Source organism: Haematobia irritans, chromosome 5 (assembly GCF_050003625.1).
Source record: "Haematobia irritans isolate KBUSLIRL chromosome 5, ASM5000362v1, whole genome shotgun sequence".
Lineage (NCBI taxonomy): Eukaryota > Metazoa > Arthropoda > Insecta > Diptera > Muscidae > Haematobia > Haematobia irritans.
Window position 1 is genome coordinate 3523920 of NC_134401.1, and position 22245 is coordinate 3546164.

Here is a 22245-nt window from a genome sequence, read left to right on the forward strand (position 1 = left end):
AATCGCACTCCCCATGAATCAGTTCAGTATGAATTCCTTTTTTTATTTATTTTCTCGAAGATATCACATAAATTAAAGAAAGGTATAAAATACGTATATCTAACAAGAGAAACCAATAATACATGGCAACAATTTCAATTAATACATATTTTAAGAAAATTGTCGTCATCTAAAATCTTAAACTGGTAACGACGATAAGTTTCCAATTCATAGATATATTTCTTGCCACAATCTTTCATAATTTTCGCTATAACAGGCTTGATATTAAGTCCTGCAACTTCCGATAACTCCTGGAAATAGTCAAACTGGAAAAAATGTTCATTATAACAATCATCAGTAAAATCGTAATTCTATTGCAACCTGTTTTTCTGCCATTTTATGTGCATTTCTTTCATCCAAACCCCTCTGCCTTCTTTCCAGCATATCGTCATTAAGTGCATCCAGCATCTTTTTCTGGGAAGGCAACTTTTCTTTGTTAGTAAAAAATTTCAAAGCAAATCGCACTTGTAAATCGAAGCATTGAGTGGGTAATATCAGAAAAGGAAGCCCAATAAAAGCCATAGTGGGATAATTTATATTAATAATGTGTCGATATAATGGTTGAACATGATTGTTTGTAACATGAACCCCACAGTCTATGCTCAAAAACGGAAATGAGTATTGGTATCCGGTGCAAAATATAACATATGAGAACGTTTCTTCACTGTCATCCATAAAAATGGCTCCATCCTTTGTGAAGCGCTTAACATCGGGTTTTTGTGTGACACATCCCATGAAATCCGTACTTGGTGATTCCTTTAAATGATGACTTAAATAAACCCTTTTGGCAGTTTTACTAATTTGATTCGTTATGTCCATGCCAGAGGGGCCGGCGCCAACAATTAGTACATTTGTATCTGAAAGTGCGATAATAAAATAATATTACCCCATTGTTCCGATATTCGGAATTGCAAATCGCAAGAATTTATTTTTCTTATAACGTAAAAATCGAGGTACTCCAATCGAATTGTAATTTGAACTTATCATTAAAGAGAGCTCTATTACCAAGATTTAAATTTAAAAGTTTCAGGGTTAAGAAATTATAGCCAAAAGTAACTTTTGCGATTCCGAATTTGGGAACATGGGGGAATATGTCAAAACTTGCCCGAACAAGTTTTTCAGAAACCAACTATTCCAAATTACTGTATATACCCTAATAACCTAGTATTCATATGCAGCGAAGCCTCCCAAACTTGGACACTCTGGAAACCAGACAATTTCCGTGAGACATTAAATTTAGCCTCTCATAGCCAAATGTGAGTCCACTTTTGAGAGGTTTCATTATATATTGAAAATAGGGTAGTCAGGCTTTCCGGAAAAAACTATGATTTATAGTTTGGTGAAAGCGATTATGATATTTTACCTTGAAATTTCAAAGGTTCACGATAAAGATGACTATGCATTACACATCCCTTATATATATCCATGCCATCAATTTGTGGATACTGTGGCTTTGTATAATGACCATTACATATGAAAATGCAATCAAATACTTCTACCAAACATTTATCCAACAATTTGTCGCGAACATGTACCTGTAATCAGAATTTTATATATTACTACAACTCCATGTTAAGGATCCAACCCACCTCCCATTTGCCACAACTACGTGGCTTGACTCGTATAACCTCATGCTGGAATTTAATATGTCTTTTCAAATCAAATTGATCTGTATATAGATTTAAAAAGTTTAGAACCTCTTGAGAGCTCACAAATGATTCGGTCGTTGTTTGGGGATATGGAAAGTCCAGATAACCCATTACCTCTTTGGGAAGATTCGTTCTAGAATTATAAAATCAACTCATTTATAATGTTGCTAGCAAAACATTAAACGTCATACCTTAATCCTTGGTACATACTGCTATGAATATCACAATCATCGTGTACATTGGGGGAAACATCAGTGTAAACCCAAACACCTCCTATTTGAGAGCTCTGTTCATAGCAAATCACATTAAGTTGGTTTTCCAAAGAGTTCTTCAACGCAGAAAGGCCAGCTGTTCCAGCCCCAATCACACAAACGTTTAAATTGTCCATATCTCAGGAATCGATTTAAGAAGCAACCGCTCAGCTAAGAGTTGGAAAGTCCACTGTGAAAATCATAGAAGTGAATTTATTCATATATAACTGGCATGAGTTAAACTGTCCATGGATTAAGGGGCTACATGCCTTAATAAATAATTAACAGCTGTTGGTAATTGTTTGCTTGTATAACATCTTTTCAAATCCTCGCCAACGAAGAGGAAAATAAACCAAACACAAAGTAATTTTTGATATGTAGGAGTTGTAGATAGGTAAACGTATTATCTCTTAAGTTGCTATCGTCGTAAACATATAAAATGAGATACTACTGCAGCGTCGAAAATGATAACGTCACTTTCTTAGGCTTCTTACTAAATAAAAGAAATAGATAAATGTAGATTGTGCTCGAATGGTGTGCGCTCTTTTAAGTCTCTCTGTGTGATCTTGTCAGTCTTTGCTATGTGGTAGCCTGTTATTGCTCGATATGCAAACCAAGCCCTCCAAGTAAAGCTATTCTCTATATGAATGTGTTACTATGTCCCCATAGTAAGTAGCTTGGAAGTGAAAGCTTTCATTTTGTATTGTAAAAAAAAAAACAGTAAAGCTCAATAATATAGCACAGCTAATGTGCATAATTTCGATGTCTCCACTCCAAGTACGCTAAGTCTAAAAAGTGAATTTTGCATGAAACAAGTTCAGAGTTTTTATTTGGAATTTCTCAAAAACCTTATAAAATATAAATTCACTTTTTTCGGTTTAAAATCATGTTTTTTGTAATTTTTTTTAGTGTGTACGAATTCAAAATAGTGATAATAGAACATGGCTAAAAATGACTGACTTTAGATCGAACAAAGCTTTTTGCCCTTTTTGGATTGGAAATTTTTAAAACTTTAGTCACGTACAATATTAACCATAACTTTTGATAGAAGTGTCCAATAAATTCGAACTTTTGACAGAATGCAATTCAGATCAATCCGAATAAAAAACAACGAACTCCATCAAAAAGTGCTATGTTGACTTAGCGTACTCTGGAATGAGGACATCGATTTCATGTAACATATTGTTGACATGAATTGAGAGATTCTTCGCTCCCATTGTTCGTAATTCATTTATAAACTTTAAATCCACTAGAAAACATGAGAATTTTTCTTTAACATAGTAACAGAAGAAGGACCATATGATTTGAATGTTACCACCGATATAGATCCAAGATCCAATTTTAAGAATGAAGGTATTTATCAGGGCCTGTCTGCTCTAAGCCAGTAAAACTCTTTTACCATTCCTGTCCTCCTTATGTTTCCTTCGTAATCTTATTTACTGTACACTTTTGTTTTTTTTTTTAGTTCCAACCGCAAAGGCTTAAAATCAGTCAACATTTATATGGGAGATTTATCCAAACCGCAACCAAGGTTAAAGTTTAGCCAACGCCTGAATATTTTTGCTTCGTTCAGAATTTAAGGGCTTATATCCCCGAAAAAAATCTTGGTTTCCCAAGAGGAATTATAAAAGAAAATGAACTGGTATTTCCATCTCATAAGACGGCAAATAAATCCTCTTAATGGAAGCCATCTTGAAAAATAAATCTATTAAATATTATTTGCAAACTCATTCCAATTTCACGTACTTCTTGGAAAACTACTCATTTGCGGCAACGTGTAAAATTCGACAATTCCCATAACCATACCAGCAAAAAATGCAATCTAACTCGAATATACATTGGGTCGATCATCCACTTACGTTCTCCACAAAAAAACCGTCAAGGCATTTATTTTGAAAATATTTACAAATTTAATATTTTTATCATGATTTTCATAACTGTTCATTCTTAGAATAATTATTAACTATTTCAATAATAAATGCACTTGATTCCAATCTCACTATTCGCAATAAGTCTACTTAGACTACGACCAACCATAATCACAAGTTCAACTTGTGATTACAACTTTCCAGTCATTTCTGGGACAGCTTTGAATAAATCGGCCACCAGACCAATATCGGCAACTTGGAAGATGGGAGCTTCAGGATCCTTGTTAATTGCTACAATAGTTTTTGAATCCTTCATACCAGCCAAATGTTGAATGGCGCCAGAGATACCAACGGCAATGTATAGGTCGGGTGCAACAATTTTGCCAGTCTGACCAATTTGTAAATCATTGGGTACATAGCCAGCATCTACTGCGGCACGAGAGGCACCCACAGCGGCCCCAAATTTATCAGCAAGATCGTACAATAATTTGAAATTGTCGCCAGATTTCAAGCCACGACCACCGGAAACGATAACTTTGGCACCCGTCAATTCGGGGCGATCTGACTTGGTCAATTCTTGGCTAACAAACTCGGTCAAACTCTGTTTGTAGTCACCGGCGGGGGCTTGTTCAATGGCACCACTTCCACCCGAAGCAGCAGCAGGGGCAAAGTTTGTGCCTCGTACAGTGATGACTTTGACGGGATCTTTGGAGCGTAGGGTAAGTATGGCATTGCCAGCATAAATGGTACGTACAAAAGTGTCTTCACTCTGAACATCAATGATCTCCGAAATGGGTGATACATCTAATTTGGCTGCTACACGGGGCAATACGTTTTTGCCAAAAGCTGTCGCACCAGCCAAAATATGTGTGAATTTGAATTGGTTTTGTGCAGCCAAGACCAGAGGAGTTAGTGATTCTGCTGTAAAACCTTTGAAAGCTTCATTTTCTGCTACCAGCACTTTTCCAACACCTTCAACCTTAGCGACAGCCTCGGAGGCCTAGAAAATGATAACGAAAGTACTTGTGTGTGTTACAATACTAGAACATTGTTATGCAAACACATTCGCTTACGGGTCCACACTTTGTGCCTGCCACTAAGACTGTGACGTCACCACCGATCTTCTTTGCGGCAGTTATCGTATTTAAGGTGATTGGATTCAGAACCTCATTGTTATGTTCTGCAACTACCAGGGTACTCTTGCATCGGTGCAACTAAATTGAAAATTTTTAATAAAACTTCGCACCTAGAGACAGATAACAATACTTACAACGCTGGTACGCAATAGACCACGTACTGCTGTATTTGTGGCAAACATATTTGGTTGTAGATGAAGAATAAATTTCTTGAGATAAACCTGCAACGAAGTAATGAATTCCTATTAAAATTTTAATTCAATTAAACCCAATTCTCTCCTTACCTAGACTCTGTAGAATGATCGTCTTGGTCGGTTAAAGTCCACGACGTTAGCGATGTACGACCACCGTCAGAGATGAGAAATTAAATTCCGACAATTCACGAAAAAGTACTCTTCCCATTGGAAGTATCAGCTGATCATGAATAAAAACATACTTTTAGGCAGAATAAATACATCTTTGGCCATATATATTGATATCCTTTATTTATTATAAAACATGTTTATTTTTTAATAAAATTCGTAAAGATTTTGGAAAACAAATTTACGGTGACACCAATTTGTAATAATTCTAATTCCATCTCTGATGAATTATCGATGTTTGGTAATCGTTTTTAAATAGGAAAACATCAATCGATAAATATTAGGTTTGTTCGCTGTCGAGGTAGATTAGCTCAAAATTGGTAAGCAATTAATAATGAAATCTGGTTTGCTCTCGTAATGTTATGTCTTATGAGGAAGATAATGCTCTGCTAGTACTCATGAAAATCTGATGAATGGTAACCAAGACATCCAGTGTTGGTAACTCATTACTGCCAAGCATATGGTATTGCTGGGCGTATGACACTAATCCCCTTAGTAAGCGGTTTCTCACCTCAATATTTCTATTATATTTATTTGGAAATGAAAATATATGAAGAGAACTCGATATTTCTTAACAGAAGTTTAGGCCCACAACTTTTTATTAAATAAATAATGCAATTCCACCAAAAGATTTCAAATTAAATAATGTAACTTCACGAGAATTATTTCAATAACCTGTTAGGTTAGGTGGCAGCCCGATGTATCAGGCTCACTTAGACTATTCAGTCCATTGTGATACCACATTGGTGAACTTCTCTCTTATCACTGAGTGCTGCCCGATTCCATGTTAAGCTCAATGACAAGGGACCTCCTTTTTATAGCCGAGTCCGAACGGCGTTCCACATTGCAGTGAAACCACTTAGAGAAGCTTTGAAACCCTCAGAAATGTCACCAGCATTACTGAGGTGGGATAATCCACCGCTGAAAAACTTTTTGGTGTTCGGTCGAAGCAGGAATCGAACCCACGACCTTGTGTATGCAAGGCGGGCATGCTAACCATTGCACCACGGTGGCTAACCTGTTGATTCACATAAACCTTTTCGAGAATCCAAATATAGTTTAAATGCAAGAATGTTATAAAGCAATTAATTCCTTTTTTGGTTTATCACAATATTTTGGTTATTTTTCAAGCGTTAGGCTTTGCTCTTAATTCTAATTGTTAACAATTAATTCCATTGTACATAAATATGGCCATAAAACATAAATATTTCTATAACAAAATGTATTTATTATTCAGATGCAATATTTTTACTTTCCTGGCTCAATACAGAACGTTTCCGCTGTCGTTCACATTTGGGACATGGTTGTTTTTCATTCAAACAATCTGAATGAAAAACTGCACCACAAGTGGAACACTGTATATAGAGTATAATAATTAATTATTAATGAAATACTGTCGACTATTCTCTAAGAACTTACCCTATATGTGGTTTCTATGTGAAAAGGATATAAAATTCGTGGTCCATTACATATCTCACATATGAATCCCTTCAAGCTACATAGGGGACATTTCAATATATGAGCTTCGCCAATTTTAAAAGCCTTTTGAAGTAATTGAAAAAGTAAACCACGTTGTATCATTCCCAAATCGCCTATTGAATACTGGTGAATATGTTCGTACAAATATTCTTTGCCAAAGAATAAGCATTGCAATTGCTCAAAACTTTTTGGGCTACATGTACATAAATAAGCTCTTATGAAATTGAGGCGTATTCGAAGAGCCTGTAGTTCTGCCATTCCTTCTGAAGCATTGTAAATATCCGGATTTAAGAGCTGAAAAAAATGTCAATTGTTTTTACAATTACGACCAAACAGGAATAATTAACACAAACGTTCAATAGTATATCACCTTAAGATCTATAAAAGGTTGCGTGCGAAATTCTGCTAGAAAAGAGGCCGCTTTTTTTGAGACAAAATACTTGCGAAAATCCCAATTGTAAATAATTTTTGCTGGTATTATGACAGGCTCAATATCCATGCAGTTGTCACAAAAATAATAGCCACTAAATGCACAAACACTGTAGAAAAAAATTCAAATTCTTAGTAATAGAGAAGCGTACTCGATTGTATCACAGGTGTCTTTACCTAAAATTTGAGTAGCCAATACCTAGAGGATGCTGGCAAGATTTACACAAGAAACCTTGCCCATCGAGGCCGGGCTCACGAGCCAATTTACATAACTGCTCTACCATTTCCTGTAATTCTGTAATGTCAAATTTTTCCAAGGGTCCCCCAGACACAACTTCAAAATCGGATTTGTTCGATTCGCAGTCATCGTCGCAGTTATTGAGTGTTGTTTGCGATATGCTTTGTCCTCCTGCATTTTGTAGCAAAAATGTTTCCCAAACTTCGGTCCAGTCCACCTGGCACTGGCGCTCATGTTTTCTCAATAATGTGTTATAACTATACCTATCTGGAGCTGGAGAACGCAAGGAACTTACTGAACTTGTCAGGCTAAGAGACCGTTGAAACTTTAATGAATTGTCGTCATTAGGTGAAGAAGGTATATCCAAAGAGGTTACTTCTGAGCACCATGATTTCTGCATGAGATTGCTTAGAGAATTACTGCCACTAGGAGTAGGCTCTAAAATATTTTCTTGATTTTCAGTGTGCCTCTTAGTTGTCTCAGACGATACTTGTGCCGTATCTTGAATTTCCTTCGATTCATCATCTTCTTCCATTTCATCCACTTTTTGCAAGAATAGGTCAATATTCATTCTAGTATTCAATTCTTCAACGGGGAAATTAGTACTTCTTCGAAATGGACTATTTGAAATTGATTCAGAAAATAATTCATTTGTGCACAGAGGTTGGGGCATTGGTATTGCCATTGTTTCCTCAACCAAAGAGCCAACAACATCTAAGCCGCTTGATATAGGACATGATTTCAATGTTGGAGTCCACAACCCCGATAACTGTAGAGAATAATCGGGCCATTGGTTCAATAGGCTTGAATTAAAGGGTAATTGAAATTGGGCTGCGTTTTCTACTGCATTCAAGTACTTAACGGCCCTCTCCAAACGTACTGTGTCTTTCATAAGGGCATATTTTTTATAGTATGGATTGAGAGAAGATGAATTTTTGTTCATATTATTGAGGTATGATGAGATCAATCCTTCATTTAGGGATAAACGAATCCAGGCCCGACATTGTCCTATTTCTGAAGTTAATTGGGACAAACTCATTATCTGGAAGAACGTCATCAGAGTAATCATTAACACTCAGAATCGGGTACTGCATTCTAAATACCTGTTCAATAACTTCTTTGTGGAGAAAAACCATTATGGGTGACCAAAATGATGGTTCTGGTCGTCGTTCAATCTCAGTTATTACATTCAAGGTCTGCCATAGAAAAGAATCTTTGAGGCCATGTAAAAAAATCGCCTCAATTGAAGTTGACAAGCTGCTAGTGCTTTCACATAGTTCTAGTGGTTCTGTGTAGAATATATCACAATGTAAAAATAGGTTCCATGGGAATAAATGTATACGATTTTACCCTGCTTGTCCTTTACATCGTATTCGATTTCTCTGACATTTTCCTGCAGAGCATCTAGGATAGCATCTTTAACAGCCCCTTCTCGTTTTGTAGCCGAAAAAGAACGAAACAGAGAGCTCATTTCCAATATTCAGACGAAAATTGTAATGAAAAAGAAAATCAAGACAAAGATTTTCTTTTAAACAGCGAACAGCTGAAACCAGATGTAAACAATAACTGAACGTCAGAGAAATAAAAATCGTTATCGTCCAAGATTGCCAAATAACAATAAATACGTACCAAATTTTTTGTGATCTATCGATAATAGGTCTGTATGCGTTGCTTTTTTATATATATTTACTAATGAAAACTTGCTAGAGCGTAAAAATGGATTTTATTCTCTTTTATTCAAATTAGCCAACGAGTACCAATTTAGCTTAAACCAATTAAATAAATAAATAACTATTATCATATTTTTTACTACACTTCTAATTGACATCATGATATATATGATTTTGTTGTTTTTGACTAAACAATGGCTATGTTAACTCCTGTAAGTTTTCATTGGGAAAAATATCCCTCCCAAAAACTTTCTAATTTTCTATTTCACAAATGTCAAATTTGATCACTCTCCTTTGCTGGCTTTCCGAATTAAACGAACGGCTTCCAATAAAAATTCGAGATAATTGTTAGCTCAAGCAGAGATAATTAAAACAATTTGTTCATAATGATTCTTTTCGGGTTAAGTTTAACTTAAATAAAATTTCTATTTGTAAAAAAAATAAAGCTTCTAATTTAATGTGTTGCGAAAAGACACTGACATTGTGCCTGCGAACGGCGCATAATTGTAAAATGATTCCTTATGTTACGTTACGATACGTTGTTGCATGCCTAGCTATTGCATGTAAATTCGACAGAGTCGGATTAGACATTTTATGTCGCCTTGTTAATAGGAACTGAGAGACTATGTCAAAGTAGAAGAAGAAAACTACAAACGAAGACGACTTCCAAACGAAAGTGATTTTTTATAATAAATTAATGTTATAAACCATAATTAATGGGAAATAAACGCAATAAGTTGTATCAAGCATAGGCCCGAAATATTTTAAATGTTGGAACATCGCCAAAAAAGTATTTAACACAGTTCAAAATATCATAACTATGTGTGGGCAAAATTCCTTCTAAGATCTCTAATTTTGTTTTTCCAGGAGGTAAGTTGAAGTAGGTTGGTTATTGTGATATGAATTGATATTACTTTTCTTTCTATATTTACCTATTTATTAGTGTATAATATTTATTAGTGGCTTCGAATGAAATGAAGTTTCAGTCTAATGTTGTTTGTATCTTGTTCTGTGTTTGTGTGTGTGCGTGTTGTAAGTAGACACGAATGAATCACTGAGTTGAGGAGTTAGTAGCGTTTGTTTATTTGGATTTTTCAATGCCAACAACACGTAGAGCTTATCAATGGGATATACCAATGAAGGGGAGCGTGTTTCGCAAGCCTTAGTTAGTATGAGGATTACATGATAATTGACTTCATACAAACAATCCTTACACAATTTGAATGTTATGTGTGTTTCTTGGAAAGGCAAGTAAAGAAGAGGTATTGCTGTTGTTGGAATAAATCGATTTGTGCCGAAATTCAATATTCTACTTTGACATGGCGGTGGACATTGGCGTCCAGTACTATCATTTGAACCCTATCAAATATTTCAATGATGGATATATTTCTTTTCTCGCTAATAGACATGGCCACAGACTCTAGTTTCCTCGAATATGTGAAGGAGTCCTAGTCTTGATAAAGCATCGGGTTTGCAGTTCCTTGTAGTCTTAATCTCAGATTCGATTTTCGATCCAATGTGCAAAATAGTTCCCAGTCTTACGACATCATCGGCTTTATAGTTCACTCCGCCTGTTCCTACAAGAAATAGATATAGGGAAATAGGAAACATCTAAGTCGATTTCTATGATTGACGATTAATGGAACCTCTTTCTCTTTTATTTTCAGATATTTTACATTCCCAAGGACTCGAATATGTCCTCCAACTCAACATCAAAATCTCATTTAAAAAAGAACCATTCCAACAACAATTCCAACAGTCTACCACGATTAACAACGAATTGTGCTGGCTGCTTAAACGAATTGAATACAACTAACGACGAAGAATGTATTGAAGCACTGGGTCAAGAATGGCATTCCGACTGTTTTCGTTGTTCTGTCTGTGACAATCATCTGCACAATTGGTACTTCGAAAAGGAGGGATTACTTTTTTGCCGAGATGATTACTATCAACGTTTCGGAGAAGCTTGCCAGCAATGCACAGACTTTATATCGGGACCCGTTATGGTGGCCGGAGATCATAAATTTCATCCCGAATGTTTCTGTTGTTCCATATGTCGCACATTTATTGGTTATGGTGAAGCGTTTACTCTATTGGAACGCTCAAAACTGTACTGTGATGGCTGCTACAAGAAGACGACAAAAAGCGAAGGCACCACATTGGATGGCATAAAGCCTCATTCGATTCGTTTGGTGGAAATACCAAAAGATATCACATCCAGTTTACGTTTATCGGTTGACAATATAAATGTTACACAGCGACATCATCTTAGTAGTGGCGATAATTGGTATGCACGAGTTTACAATTCTCCGTCATCCTCAACTGTAGATGGTAAGGCTGGTTTGCTGACAGGCAGTTCGTCGGAGTTATGTCCAGCTGTTCGAATATCTGAGTAAGTTGAATGAAATAGTAACATGACCTCAGACACGTATTAAAACTATGTATTGGCAAATAAATCATGTGAATCATTGTGAGGAATTCTTAGCAAACAATTTTGAAATGTTAAAACAATGGAAAATATATATTTCGGTTTATGTTTGATATGTGGAAGAAGTCACGTACCAAAACATATATTGAAAAAAAAAAAAAAAAAACAAATATATATTGGAGATTTTTTCATAGACATTTCTACTTTGCAATGATTCGATTCTCAAATTATGGCCAACTCACATACATGGATTAATAAAACTTATATTAATAATCATTACATATCACTTTGCACATACCATACATACCTCTATTAAATGATATAGCGATACCTTCATTACATAATATGCCAAGTTGATTTGGATTCTTTTTCGAATTTTCTCCTTAAATTTCCACAGGAGAATGATATTCTAGCCAAAAAATGAAAGGCAAATTAACATTGTCATTTTGAACTTGGTATATTATATTTTGCAGGTAAATTTATTCATATACTCTTACAATTTTAAATAATCACACCGCCTAGTCAATTTGTAACATTTATTTCTTACTATATTATCAGTAATGGTTAAGCATTTGAATCAATATCAGATATCTTTATGCGACATTCATACCATATTGTATTCAGGTCATAAAAATTAAATGTATATAAATAAATATCATGACGATCACTTGGTGGTATTTTTGACGTATAACCTAAGCAATCATTGTATATTTCTTTAACATTATTTGTAGTTATCTGCAGCATTACTAATAACAAAAACAACAAATTCACAATAATAAGTCACTCCATAATTTTTCTCTTTTGAACGCATACCTCTACGCTTTCTTGCAATACTAAAAATCAACAGATTCATTTGTAGAATATACGGACGTGTTGGCAAATACGTTTTCTCCCTCATTACCTCGGTAATAGATCAGTGTTGTGGGGCTTATAGGTAATACATGAAAAAAAAATCCTAACTCAAATTAAAATCTTCTAATACTCATCATAGATAGCTAACCGAATGAATTTGTTCACTTTGTATTTTGCATAAATTATTTTTTGGTTATTTGGTGCAGAATTGATGTAAACCTCACTAACCTACATGTGGGAGATCGAATTTTGGAAGTCAATGGTACACCGGTTAGTGATAATTCCATAGAGCAAATTGATAAAATGATACGGAGCACAGAAGTATTGCAATTGACAGTTGAACACGATCCAATACAAGTGTGCCGGAGTTGCAGTCACGTGGACATTAAAAAAGTCACTAGCGAAGTGTCCTTACCATTGGCAACCTCTGCTTCAAGTGTAGAAGTATTTGGCCGAACGTATGAAAACAGTAGCGGCAGTACTGCCACAACGGTTACCCCAAACGATGGCTCTCCTACCCGTTTGTCAAAGCAAGACAAGGAACGTATCTATAAACGTAAAGATGAGGGTTATATTAGTGGGACCAAAACCAGGCAGCTACGAAAATATAAAATGGCTGCAAATGAATTGGTCGGTTCATGTTCCACAAATGAAACGAATATTTCTAGCTCAATTTCTTTTCGAGGCAAAGAACGATGTTCCAGCATGTCGAAGTTGATGGGCGCCGATACGCATACAGATCAGACGCAACATATGAATGATCTTTCGAGAACAAAATCCTTTCGTGTGGAACAACAACCTCCACGTGTATTCCGTCCATCCGATCTCGTTGTGGGTGAGATGTTGGGTAAGGGATTTTTTGGTCAAGTATTTAAGGTTACCCATCGCAATACAAAAGAGGTGATGGTGCTGAAAGAGCTCTATCGAGTGGATGAAAATGCCCAAAGGAATTTCCTAAAAGAAGTGGCCGTTCTTAAATCGCTGAAGCATAAAAATGTCCTAAAGTTTATTGGTGTTTTGTACAAGGACAAACGCTTGCATTTGGTTACCGAATATGTTGCTGGAGGATCACTGAAAGAATTGCTTCATGATTCCGGCTTGCCTTTGACCTGGACGGAACGTGTTTCGTTTGCTAGGGACATAGCATGTGGCATGTGTTATTTACATTCAAAAGATATCATACACCGAGATTTAAACTCTCTGAATTGCCTAGTGAAAGAGGATAGAACGATAATTGTAGCTGATTTTGGCTTGGCACGCATAATAAACACTTCGCTAAGTACAAAATGGAAAGATTCGGCTCAAAATTACAATGACAGTAGCCATACAGATGGCAACAATAGCGAAGGTCTAGGTACATGGGGCCGAAGCAAAAGCCGGCAAAGACGTCAGAGATATACAGTTGTAGGTAATCCCTATTGGATGGCCCCAGAAATGATGAAAGGTCTTATCTATGATGAGAAGGTGGATGTATTTTCCTTTGGCATTGTTTTATGTGAGGTAGGATATCATTTCATTTACATGCCATTGATATTCAATTAGTTCATTGCCCATTTCCAATTATTTCAGATTATTGGTCGAGTTCAAGCGGATCCTGATTTTTTGCCACGCACCTCAGATTTTGGTCTTAATCAAAAAGTTTTTCGTGAAACATTTTGTAACCAGTGTCCAGAAGCCTTTTACAAGATAACATTTTTGTGCTGCGATTTAAATCCCGATAAAAGGTAAAGTGTTTAGTTAAAATTATCCAAGGAATTTGTGATCTTAAAACCATTCGTTTCGTTAATAGGCCCTCATTTGAGATATTGGAAGTATGGTTGGAAAATTTGCAAACGTATATTGCCTCAAATCAAACTGTCCCTCCAGAGTTGATGTATGACATAGATAGTTATCAGGGTGGTAGCATTAGCTCGACACCTGTTGATATTTTAACTCCAAAATCCAATCTTAGTCGTGACAACTTGGATGAGGTTGGTCAAACGATAACCGCCACAGTACAAAATAACATTGAAGATGGCCGCAAGGAAAATCTAGAGGAACAAGTGGAGGTGGATAAAGTGGAAAATGGAAATTTTCTTCCTGATGGAATACCCAAATCGCCTCATTTGGGAAAAGATTTCTCACCTTCGGGCGAACGGATGGCCAATAGCATGAGGGCCAGACGAAGACAAAGATATTTGCAAGCTCAAAATTCAGGCCATTACCCCGAAGAACAAAGTACCGATCGCGTCTTAGAAGCTGTCAAAGATTCATTACAGATTACTGATCAAAAGCCCAAGGCAAACAAAAGAAATATGGACAGAGGGTTTATTCTGGACATAAGTCGTAGCGGCATACTCCACATTAATAATGTTCGTGACCTTAACAATTTATCTGATTTCGATTCCAGCTGCGATACAAGTCTAAATTACCATGAAGTGAATTCTATAGAAGAAGTGCCAATAAAAAATGAAGAATGTAAATCTGTCGATCACAGGGATAGTAGTACGCTTAATACAATCGAAGAGAATGAAAAGACCTCTTCAGAAACAGTCGAAAAAATGGAAGTAACTGAAAAAGAGAATTATGAAAACAAATGTGAAGATACACCGACTGCAGAACAAGAACAAACCAGTATTGATTCACTCAATAATATAAAACGTAATCTTGCCGACAAATCGTACAAAGTAGCCCTCGAAGATTTTCGAACTAAACTGAATTTATGTAAAAAGAAATTCGATGCCATAGAAGAGGCCAATCGTAAAAACTATAATAACTCGCAAAATTCAATGAAATCTTTTTTCAATGTCGATACCAATGAAGATGTCTTCAAATCGCCACCAGAATCATTGAAAATGTTTCAACGTCTTAAGCCTAGCGATAGACATGTGACAGAGGTCAAGAATGCATATAGGGTTAATCAAACGCCAGTATTTGGACGAAAAATGCATTTATCAAAAGCAACGGAACTGTATAAACCTCGTTCTGATTCCTTGGAAAATTTGAATAAAATTTCACTCGATTGTGCAAAAAGTGAAAAGAAAGAAACTAGTCCACCTAAAAGAGCAAAACTACCCAAAGAGGAAACGTTTAAAAGTTACATTACATCTTTGGATATAACGCCAACAATAGAGAGCCCTCCACCCAAAAGAGATAAAATAAAGGTGTCTAGCAACTTGCTCAGCATTAGAAAAACTCTAAATTTAACCACGCCCACAAGAACTGAGGAAACCAAAGGCTTTAGCCGTCGAACTCTATCGCCAACAAAATCTAGTGAAGCCAAGCGAGTAACTAATTCGAAACAAGATTTGCCAACAAGTAAGTATTAACTGCCAATAGACACTACTAATCTGTGGATAATTTTCACTCAAATCCCATTATGAGAAATTTTATTTTTTATGGGGAATTTTTGTAAGCTTGAAATATTAAAAAATGTCATTGGCATTAGTGAAGGAGAAAGTTTTACCACAGCTGGTCTTTGGCTGTGTGAATGTGTATGCCTCGTTTGCAGTCATTGCTTTATGGTTATTTCTCGAAATGGTAGCGTAAATTGTGCGGTACTCCGCTCGACAATATCTGCCTATTTGACTTCGTGACGAAAGTATGTTAAAGACAGAATTTTTATATATAATCTGAATTAAGTTAGCAGCAGGATTTTATTTTATTTGTTCTTTACGAATTTTCTTTAATTTATTCTTTTTATACTCCAATATTTGTTTGCGCACTTTTGAACCCAAATACCAGAACTTCCACGGATTTGATCGGGGCCTTAACATATAATGGGGTTTAGGTTAGGTTAGGTATAGTGGCAGTTCGAATTTTTTTTAATTAGGCTTATTTAGACTATTCAGTCCATTGTGATATCAGAGGTGGCGAACTCTCTTATCAATTAATGCTGCCCGATTCTATGTTAAACTGCTCATTGACAAGGGACTTCCTTCTTAAGGCCGAACTGGCCTTTAACATTAAGGTGAAAACACTTAGAGAAGCTTTGAAACAGAAATACCACCAGCATCCGCGAATGAAGACTTGTTGGTTTTCGGTCGAAACTGGGATTGAACCCGCAACCCTGTGTATGCGAGCCAGACATGCTAACCATTCCAACACGATGGCTCCCTATATAGTTTACGTGTACCTTGCATACTACAGCGATTTCAAGGGCAGAATGTGCCCGCCTAAATGTATGCAAATAAAATCGTCTATAGTATGTATATTAAGTTACTCCGCTGACCTGCTTATTCCAAGGAGTGATTTTCATGCAAAGTAAAATACGAATTGTATGTATTTCTACATTGCGATATTTCGAATGCCACCTTTGTAATACTTTTTAGAAATTGCTAAAGCTAAAGCTGATTTGGTCAAATTGGGAACCTGGATTTATTTTATAGTAAAAACACCAATGGGTGCTTGGATTAGTCCGAACGTGGGTTTTACACAAAGAACCTTTATATGCAACGTGAGAATGCTAATCGTGATGCCACAGAAGGTAAATTTCTTTCTTATAAAGTGAGACTATCTAATTCTATGTTCGTATACCCGCGGGAATCCCTATTACGTGGTGATAGGGTTAGATAGATTACACGCTTTCCCAAATATTTGGGGATGAATACATCGTTGTCGCTGGTTTCGACGTTCGAAAAAAATGTTCTCATTCAACCGTGGTACAATACCACCTATATAATATAAATTATTTGCCTGGCTCCTTAGGAAGAATTCTGATATAAACTATACTGTTAGTTAGCTACTGACCATCTAACACAATCCCTTAATTCTAATACAATTACAATTTTTAACAGCCTCCAGAAGTCAACGCAGCTTTACACTCTCCTCGCCCACAAAAGCAGCCACTAATCGCCTTACTATTTTAAGTCCTGAAAAAGTCCATCGTTTGAACGCAAAGTTAAGCGACCAAAAGAAGTCTTCAAAAGCGATGAGTATTAACAATAATAAAACAAACGAAACAAAGCAAATGGCATTATCTACCACCACCAGCACCAACAGCAAATCCTCTTTATCACCTATATCTTCGCCATCACCCACGACAATCATTAGTCCACCTCAAGTGAATCGAAATTCCAATAGTGAGCATCATAATAAACCAAAACGAAATCCCGTCTCTAGATCCCAATTCTTTACAAGATGCTAATGAAAAGAAAAAGCCAGTAAAAGTTACACAAAGAATCTCTACGAACAAAAAAAAAAAAATACTCGGTAAGAAAAAAATGCGATACGAACGACAAATAAATACGATACGAATTGAATGTTGCTCAAAAATTACAATAAAAAAGTATAACGAAAACTATGTATTAGAAAGAAAAAAAAGAAACTCCGTTTCAAAGTGCCTGATAATAATATGTATGTATATGTATAGCAATATATCCTGTAAAACAAACCAATACGAATTCGATTAGAGAACACACCCACACATACACAGACATTTACCCTACGAATCGAATATTCCATAATACTTATTTGTATATATAATTAGCATAAGGAATAAAAAACAAAAAAAGACAAAATAAAACATATTTTTTATACGATTTTTGTAGTGCCATTAGCCATTATTTAAATACAAAAAATCTTTAGCTGCTTATATACAATAAGAGAATAATTCTAAAAATTAAAAAAAGTTTATTAACTAAACGTTAACAGTATTTTCGTAAACAAATTAAACAATTCCCCATTAATTTATTATGAATATACAATATACTAAATGTATTTATCTTTATTTTCCGTGTAATCAATGTCAATTTAATTGCTCAAGAATGCGATTTTTCTGATTTCTATTTATATAAGCATATACAATTTATTAAGGAAAACAATACGCATACAGCTTTTTAGTGTTTTCCTTTTCCCCTTCGTTCAAAATTCCATATTAAATGTAATCTAGTTGCCTAATATCATATTCAAGTTCTAATAAGCTCTTAATTGTTATCTTGTGTTTTACGAGACATTGTTTTCAAAGGCAATTGTTGCAGAAAACGAAAAATATACTTAACAACATTCGATGTGTTTATGTATTTTTACAAAACAATCAATGTAAGATAAAATATGTATATATATATACAAAACAAATATATCATATGTGAAATTAAAAAAAAAAGAAATGAAGTTTTATTTTATTTAAATATAGTAAATTATATTTAAAATCGTTTTAATTTTAAGTTAGCCTTACTTTTCATACATATGACAACTTTCGGATCATTATTTTATGAGTTGTGGAGTGTCGAGAGATTCAATGCCACTTTCGCAGCTACTTCATAATTGTATAGAAATTTCCAATTATTTTTTTTTCAGATTTGAGACCAGAAAAAATCGCTTGTTGACAGATCTGGAAAAAGGCATGGATAAGGAAGCAATTCAAAGTTCAAAATCAGCATTGGTAAGATGAGATGAACCCCCCAGTTATGATCAAACATTTGCATAGTCTACAGACCATTCCGCAAGACTAAATGTATTATAAAGGGTGCTTTTTAGCTATTACCTTTTTGGCAACACTGGTTTAAACAGCTGAAGCACGTTTCGTGTTTTGTTTCACTGTCAAAGATCTTCAGTGTGTTGCGGTTTATGGGTTGGTGGCATCATTGAACCGTTTGTTTTCAAAGATGATGCGAATCGTAATTCTACCAAAAATGGTAGATCTTTTAGCAGATTTTGCAAGTTATTCCTCTCCAACTAAGATAAAAATAAAATATTGACAAATTTTTCTGTAGAAATTAAAATATTGACAAAATTTTCTATAGAAATAAAATTTTGACAAAATTTTCTATAGAAATAAAATTTTGACAAAATTTCTATAGAAATACAATTTTGACTAAATTTTCTTTAGAAATAAAATTTTGACAAAATTTTCTATTTCTATTTCTATAGTAATAAAATTTTAACAAAATTTTCTATAGAAATAAAATTTTAACAAAATTTTCTATAGAAATAAAATGTTAACAACATTTTCTATAGAAATAAAATGTTAACAACATTTTCTATAGAATTTAAATTTTCACAAAATTTTCTATAGAAATTAAATTTTCACAAAATTTTCTATAGAGATAAAATGTTGACAAAATTTTCGATAGAAATAAAATTTTAACAAACTTTCTATAGAAATAAAATTTTGACAAAATTTTCTATAGAAATAAAATTTTCACAAAATTTTCTATAGAAATAAAATTTTGACAAAATTTTCTATAGAAATAAAATTTTGACAATTTTTTCTATAGAAATAAAATTTTGACAAAATTTTCGATAGAAATAAAATTTTGACAAAATTTTCAATAGAAATAAAATTTTGACAAAATTTTCTATAGAAATAAAATTTTGACAAAATTTTCTATAGCAATAAAATTTTGACAAAATTTTCTATAGAAATAAAATTTTGACAAGATTTTCTACAGAAATAAAATTTTAACAAAATTTTCTATAGAAATATAATTTTGACAAAATTTTCTATAGAAATACAATTTTGACAAAATTTTCTATAGAAATAAAATTTTGATAAAATTTTCTATAGAAATAAAATTTTGATAAAATTTTCTATAGAAATAAAATTTTGACAAAATTTTCTATAGAAATAAAATTTTGACAAAATTTTCTAAAGAAATAAAATTTTGACAAAATTTTCTATAGAAATAAAATTTTGACAAAATTTTCTATAGAAATAAAATTTTGACAAAATTTTCTATAGAAATAAAATTTTGACAAAATTTTCTATAGAAATAAAATTTTGAAAAAATTTTCTATAGAAATAACATTTTGAAAAAATTTTCTATAGAAATTAAATTTTCACAACATTTTCTATAGAAATAAAATTTTGACAAAATTTTCTATAGAAATAAAATTTTGACAAAATTCTCCATAGAAATAAAATTTTGACAAAATTTTCTATAGAAATAAAATTTTGACAAAATTTTCGATAGAAATAAAATTTTGACAAAATTTTCTATAGAAATAAAATTTTGACAAAATTTTCTATAGAAATAACATTTTGAAAAAAATTTTCTATAGAAATTAAATTTTCACAACATTTTCTATAGAAATAAAATTTTGACAAAATTTTCTATAGAAATAAAATTTTGACAAAATTTTCTATAGAAATAAAATTTTGACAAAATTCTCCATAGAAATAAAATTTTGACAAAATTTTCTATAGAAATAAAATTTTGACAAAAATTTCTATAGAAAAAAAATTTGATAAAATTTTCTATAGAAATAAAATTTTGACAAAATTTTCTACAGAAATAAAATTTTGACAAAATTTTCTAAAGAAATAAAATTTTGACAAAATTTTCTATAGAAATAAAATTTTGACAAAATTTTCTATAGAAATAAAATTTTGACAAAATTTTCAATAAATAAAAAATTTTAAAATTTTGACAAAATTTTCTATAGAAATAAAATTTTGACAAAATTTTCTATAGAAATAAAATTTTGAAAAAATTTTCTATAGAAATAACATTTTGAAAAAATTTTCTATAGAAATTAAATTTTCACAACATTTTCTATAGAAATAAAATTTTGACAAAATTTTCTATAGAAATAAAATTTTGACAAAATTTTCTATAGAAATAAAATTTTGACAAAATTCTCCATAGAAATAAAATTTTGACAAAATTTTCTATAGAAATAAAATTTTGACAAAAATTTCTATAGAAAAAAAAATTTGATAAAATTTTCTATAGAAATAAAATTTTGACAAAATTTTCTACAGAAATAAAATTTTGACAAAATTTTCTAAAGAAATAAAATTTTGACAAAATTTTCTATAGAAATAAAATTTTGACAAAATTTTCTATAGAAATAAAATTTTGACAAAATTTTCTATAGAAATAAAATTTTGACAAAATTTTCTATAGAAATAAAATTTTGACAAAATTCTCCATAGAAATAAAATTTTGACAAAATTTTCTATAGAAATAAAATTTTGACAAAATTCTCCATAGAAATAAAATTTTGACAAAATTTTCTATAGAAATAAAATTTTGACAAAATTTTCTATAGAAATAAAATTTTGATAAAATTTTCTATAGAAATAAAATTTTGACAAAATTTTCTATAGAAATAAAATTTTGACAAAATTTTCTATAGAAATAAAATTTTGGAAAATAAGAATTTTTTGTTTAGACGTTTTTTAGTTTAGGAGATATGAGCAAAAGAACTTTTTCATATGAAAATGTGGATTTTTAGGATTTAAAGGAATTTTAATTTCATGGATTTTTCTGAATGTTGTTTTTTTTTGAAAAGTTTACTATAGCTCTCAAAAAATCACCCTTTAAATATATAATAATTTTAGCGTAGTAGAAGAATGTCAAAATCAAATATATCAACTAACCAACAATTGTTCTTTGTAGATTAAATTTAATTAAGTAGATCTTTTTTAAAGATTTAATTACCCATAGGATGCTAGGGACATTAGGTTGGGTTGTATACAATTTAAATACATATATGAAATGTAATCTGTAGTGGTTGATTTTAACTTGAGTTTGCGCAATTGTTTGGTTGAAAATTGCGTTCAGATGACTTCCTGGTTTCAGTCTGCCTGGTTTCTTTGTACCATAGCTCTCAAAGGAATATAAAGAAATTATCAATCATACTATGGTTGTAGTTTTCTCATTTGAATCGATCTGATCTTCAAGTGTCTTAACACGACTATATAAATATGTCACATTTTATTATTTATTTGTTTCCATTTCAACCCAAAAAAAACATTGGAACACGTACAATTTCTTTTCCACTCCAACTCAGTGTGGAGACCTTTTGGCAATGAACATATTGTTAATTGTATTCCTCGGTGTTTTTACGCTTTGTTGTTATTCTTTGTTTCATAATTATCATTGCCCAATCATTGGCTTGGAATGATTTGCATTGGAGC

At 32.9% G+C, this 22245-nt stretch overlaps 4 protein-coding genes across 6 annotated transcripts; 1 reads left to right on the forward strand and 3 right to left on the reverse strand.

Annotated features, from left to right (window-relative positions):
- Positions 1-22: 22 nt before the first annotated feature.
- Fmo-2 (Flavin-containing monooxygenase 2) lies at positions 23-2556 on the reverse strand. 2 transcript variants are annotated; one of them, XM_075309303.1, is made up of 7 exons: positions 2209-2556; positions 1880-2129; positions 1737-1821; positions 1629-1673; positions 1403-1574; positions 361-896; positions 23-305 (listed from the first exon to the last, which is right to left on the reverse strand). In XM_075309303.1, exons 2-7 carry the CDS (start codon positions 2074-2076, stop codon positions 135-137), a joined length of 1206 nt encoding a protein of 401 aa, XP_075165418.1. In that variant the 5' UTR covers positions 2077-2129; positions 2209-2556; the 3' UTR covers positions 23-134. The 2 variants fall into 2 exon arrangements, with proteins under 2 accessions (XP_075165418.1, XP_075165417.1); XM_075309302.1 differs by having other exon boundaries at positions 1629-1821; positions 2209-2554.
- Positions 2557-3773: 1217 nt separating this feature from the next.
- Positions 3774-5330, reverse strand: wal (electron transfer flavoprotein subunit alpha wal). Its single transcript, XM_075309304.1, has 4 exons — positions 5228-5330; positions 5078-5164; positions 4881-5021; positions 3774-4807 (listed from the first exon to the last, which is right to left on the reverse strand). Exons 2-4 carry the CDS (start codon positions 5123-5125, stop codon positions 3998-4000), a joined length of 999 nt encoding a protein of 332 aa, XP_075165419.1. The 5' UTR covers positions 5126-5164; positions 5228-5330; the 3' UTR covers positions 3774-3997.
- A 1064-nt stretch (positions 5331-6394) lies between these two features.
- Plekhm1 (Pleckstrin homology and RUN domain containing M1) lies at positions 6395-9022 on the reverse strand. Its single transcript, XM_075309308.1, has 6 exons — positions 8802-9022; positions 8555-8739; positions 7391-8493; positions 7155-7323; positions 6725-7078; positions 6395-6660 (listed from the first exon to the last, which is right to left on the reverse strand). Exons 1-6 carry the CDS (start codon positions 8920-8922, stop codon positions 6535-6537), a joined length of 2058 nt encoding a protein of 685 aa, XP_075165423.1. The 5' UTR covers positions 8923-9022; the 3' UTR covers positions 6395-6534.
- Positions 9023-10815: 1793 nt separating this feature from the next.
- On the forward strand, positions 10816-17920 carry LIMK1 (LIM domain kinase 1). 2 transcript variants are annotated; one of them, XM_075309309.1, is made up of 6 exons: positions 10816-11513; positions 12397-12483; positions 12608-13901; positions 13971-14125; positions 14191-15698; positions 17177-17920. In XM_075309309.1, the coding sequence occupies exons 1-6, from the start codon at positions 10816-10818 to the stop codon at positions 17524-17526; spliced, it is 4092 nt and encodes a 1363-aa protein (XP_075165424.1). In that variant the 3' UTR covers positions 17527-17920. The 2 variants fall into 2 exon arrangements, with proteins under 2 accessions (XP_075165424.1, XP_075165425.1); XM_075309310.1 differs by lacking the exon at positions 12397-12483.
- The last annotated feature ends 4325 nt before the right edge of the window (positions 17921-22245 follow it).

Coding starts and splice junctions, on each gene's coding strand:
- wal (XM_075309304.1), bottom strand. CDS start 5,125: ATGTTTGCCACAAATACAGCAGTACGTGGTCTATTGCGTACCAGCGTT. Junction 5,022..5,077: donor GTCTATTGCGTACCAGCGTT/GTAAGTATTGTT, acceptor TTTTCAATTTAG/TTGCACCGATGCAAGAGTAC. Junction 4,808..4,880: donor CAGGCACAAAGTGTGGACCC/GTAAGCGAATGT, acceptor ATCATTTTCTAG/GCCTCCGAGGCTGTCGCTAA.
- Fmo-2 (XM_075309302.1), bottom strand. CDS start 2,076: ATGGACAATTTAAACGTTTGTGTGATTGGGGCTGGAACAGCTGGCCTT. Junction 1,822..1,879: donor AGTATGTACCAAGGATTAAG/GTATGACGTTTA, acceptor TTATAATTCTAG/AACGAATCTTCCCAAAGAGG. Junction 897..1,402: donor TGAACCTTTGAAATTTCAAG/GTAAAATATCAT, acceptor TCGCACTTTCAG/ATACAAATGTACTAATTGTT.
- Plekhm1 (XM_075309308.1), bottom strand. CDS start 8,922: ATGAGCTCTCTGTTTCGTTCTTTTTCGGCTACAAAACGAGAAGGGGCT. Junction 7,079..7,154: donor AACCTTTTATAGATCTTAAG/GTGATATACTAT, acceptor CATTTTTTTCAG/CTCTTAAATCCGGATATTTA. Junction 6,661..6,724: donor ACATAGAAACCACATATAGG/GTAAGTTCTTAG, acceptor CTCTATATACAG/TGTTCCACTTGTGGTGCAGT.
- LIMK1 (XM_075309309.1), top strand. CDS start 10,816: ATGTCCTCCAACTCAACATCAAAATCTCATTTAAAAAAGAACCATTCC. Junction 11,514..12,396: donor CCAGCTGTTCGAATATCTGA/GTAAGTTGAATG, acceptor AAAAATCAACAG/ATTCATTTGTAGAATATACG. Junction 14,126..14,190: donor GATTTAAATCCCGATAAAAG/GTAAAGTGTTTA, acceptor TTTCGTTAATAG/GCCCTCATTTGAGATATTGG.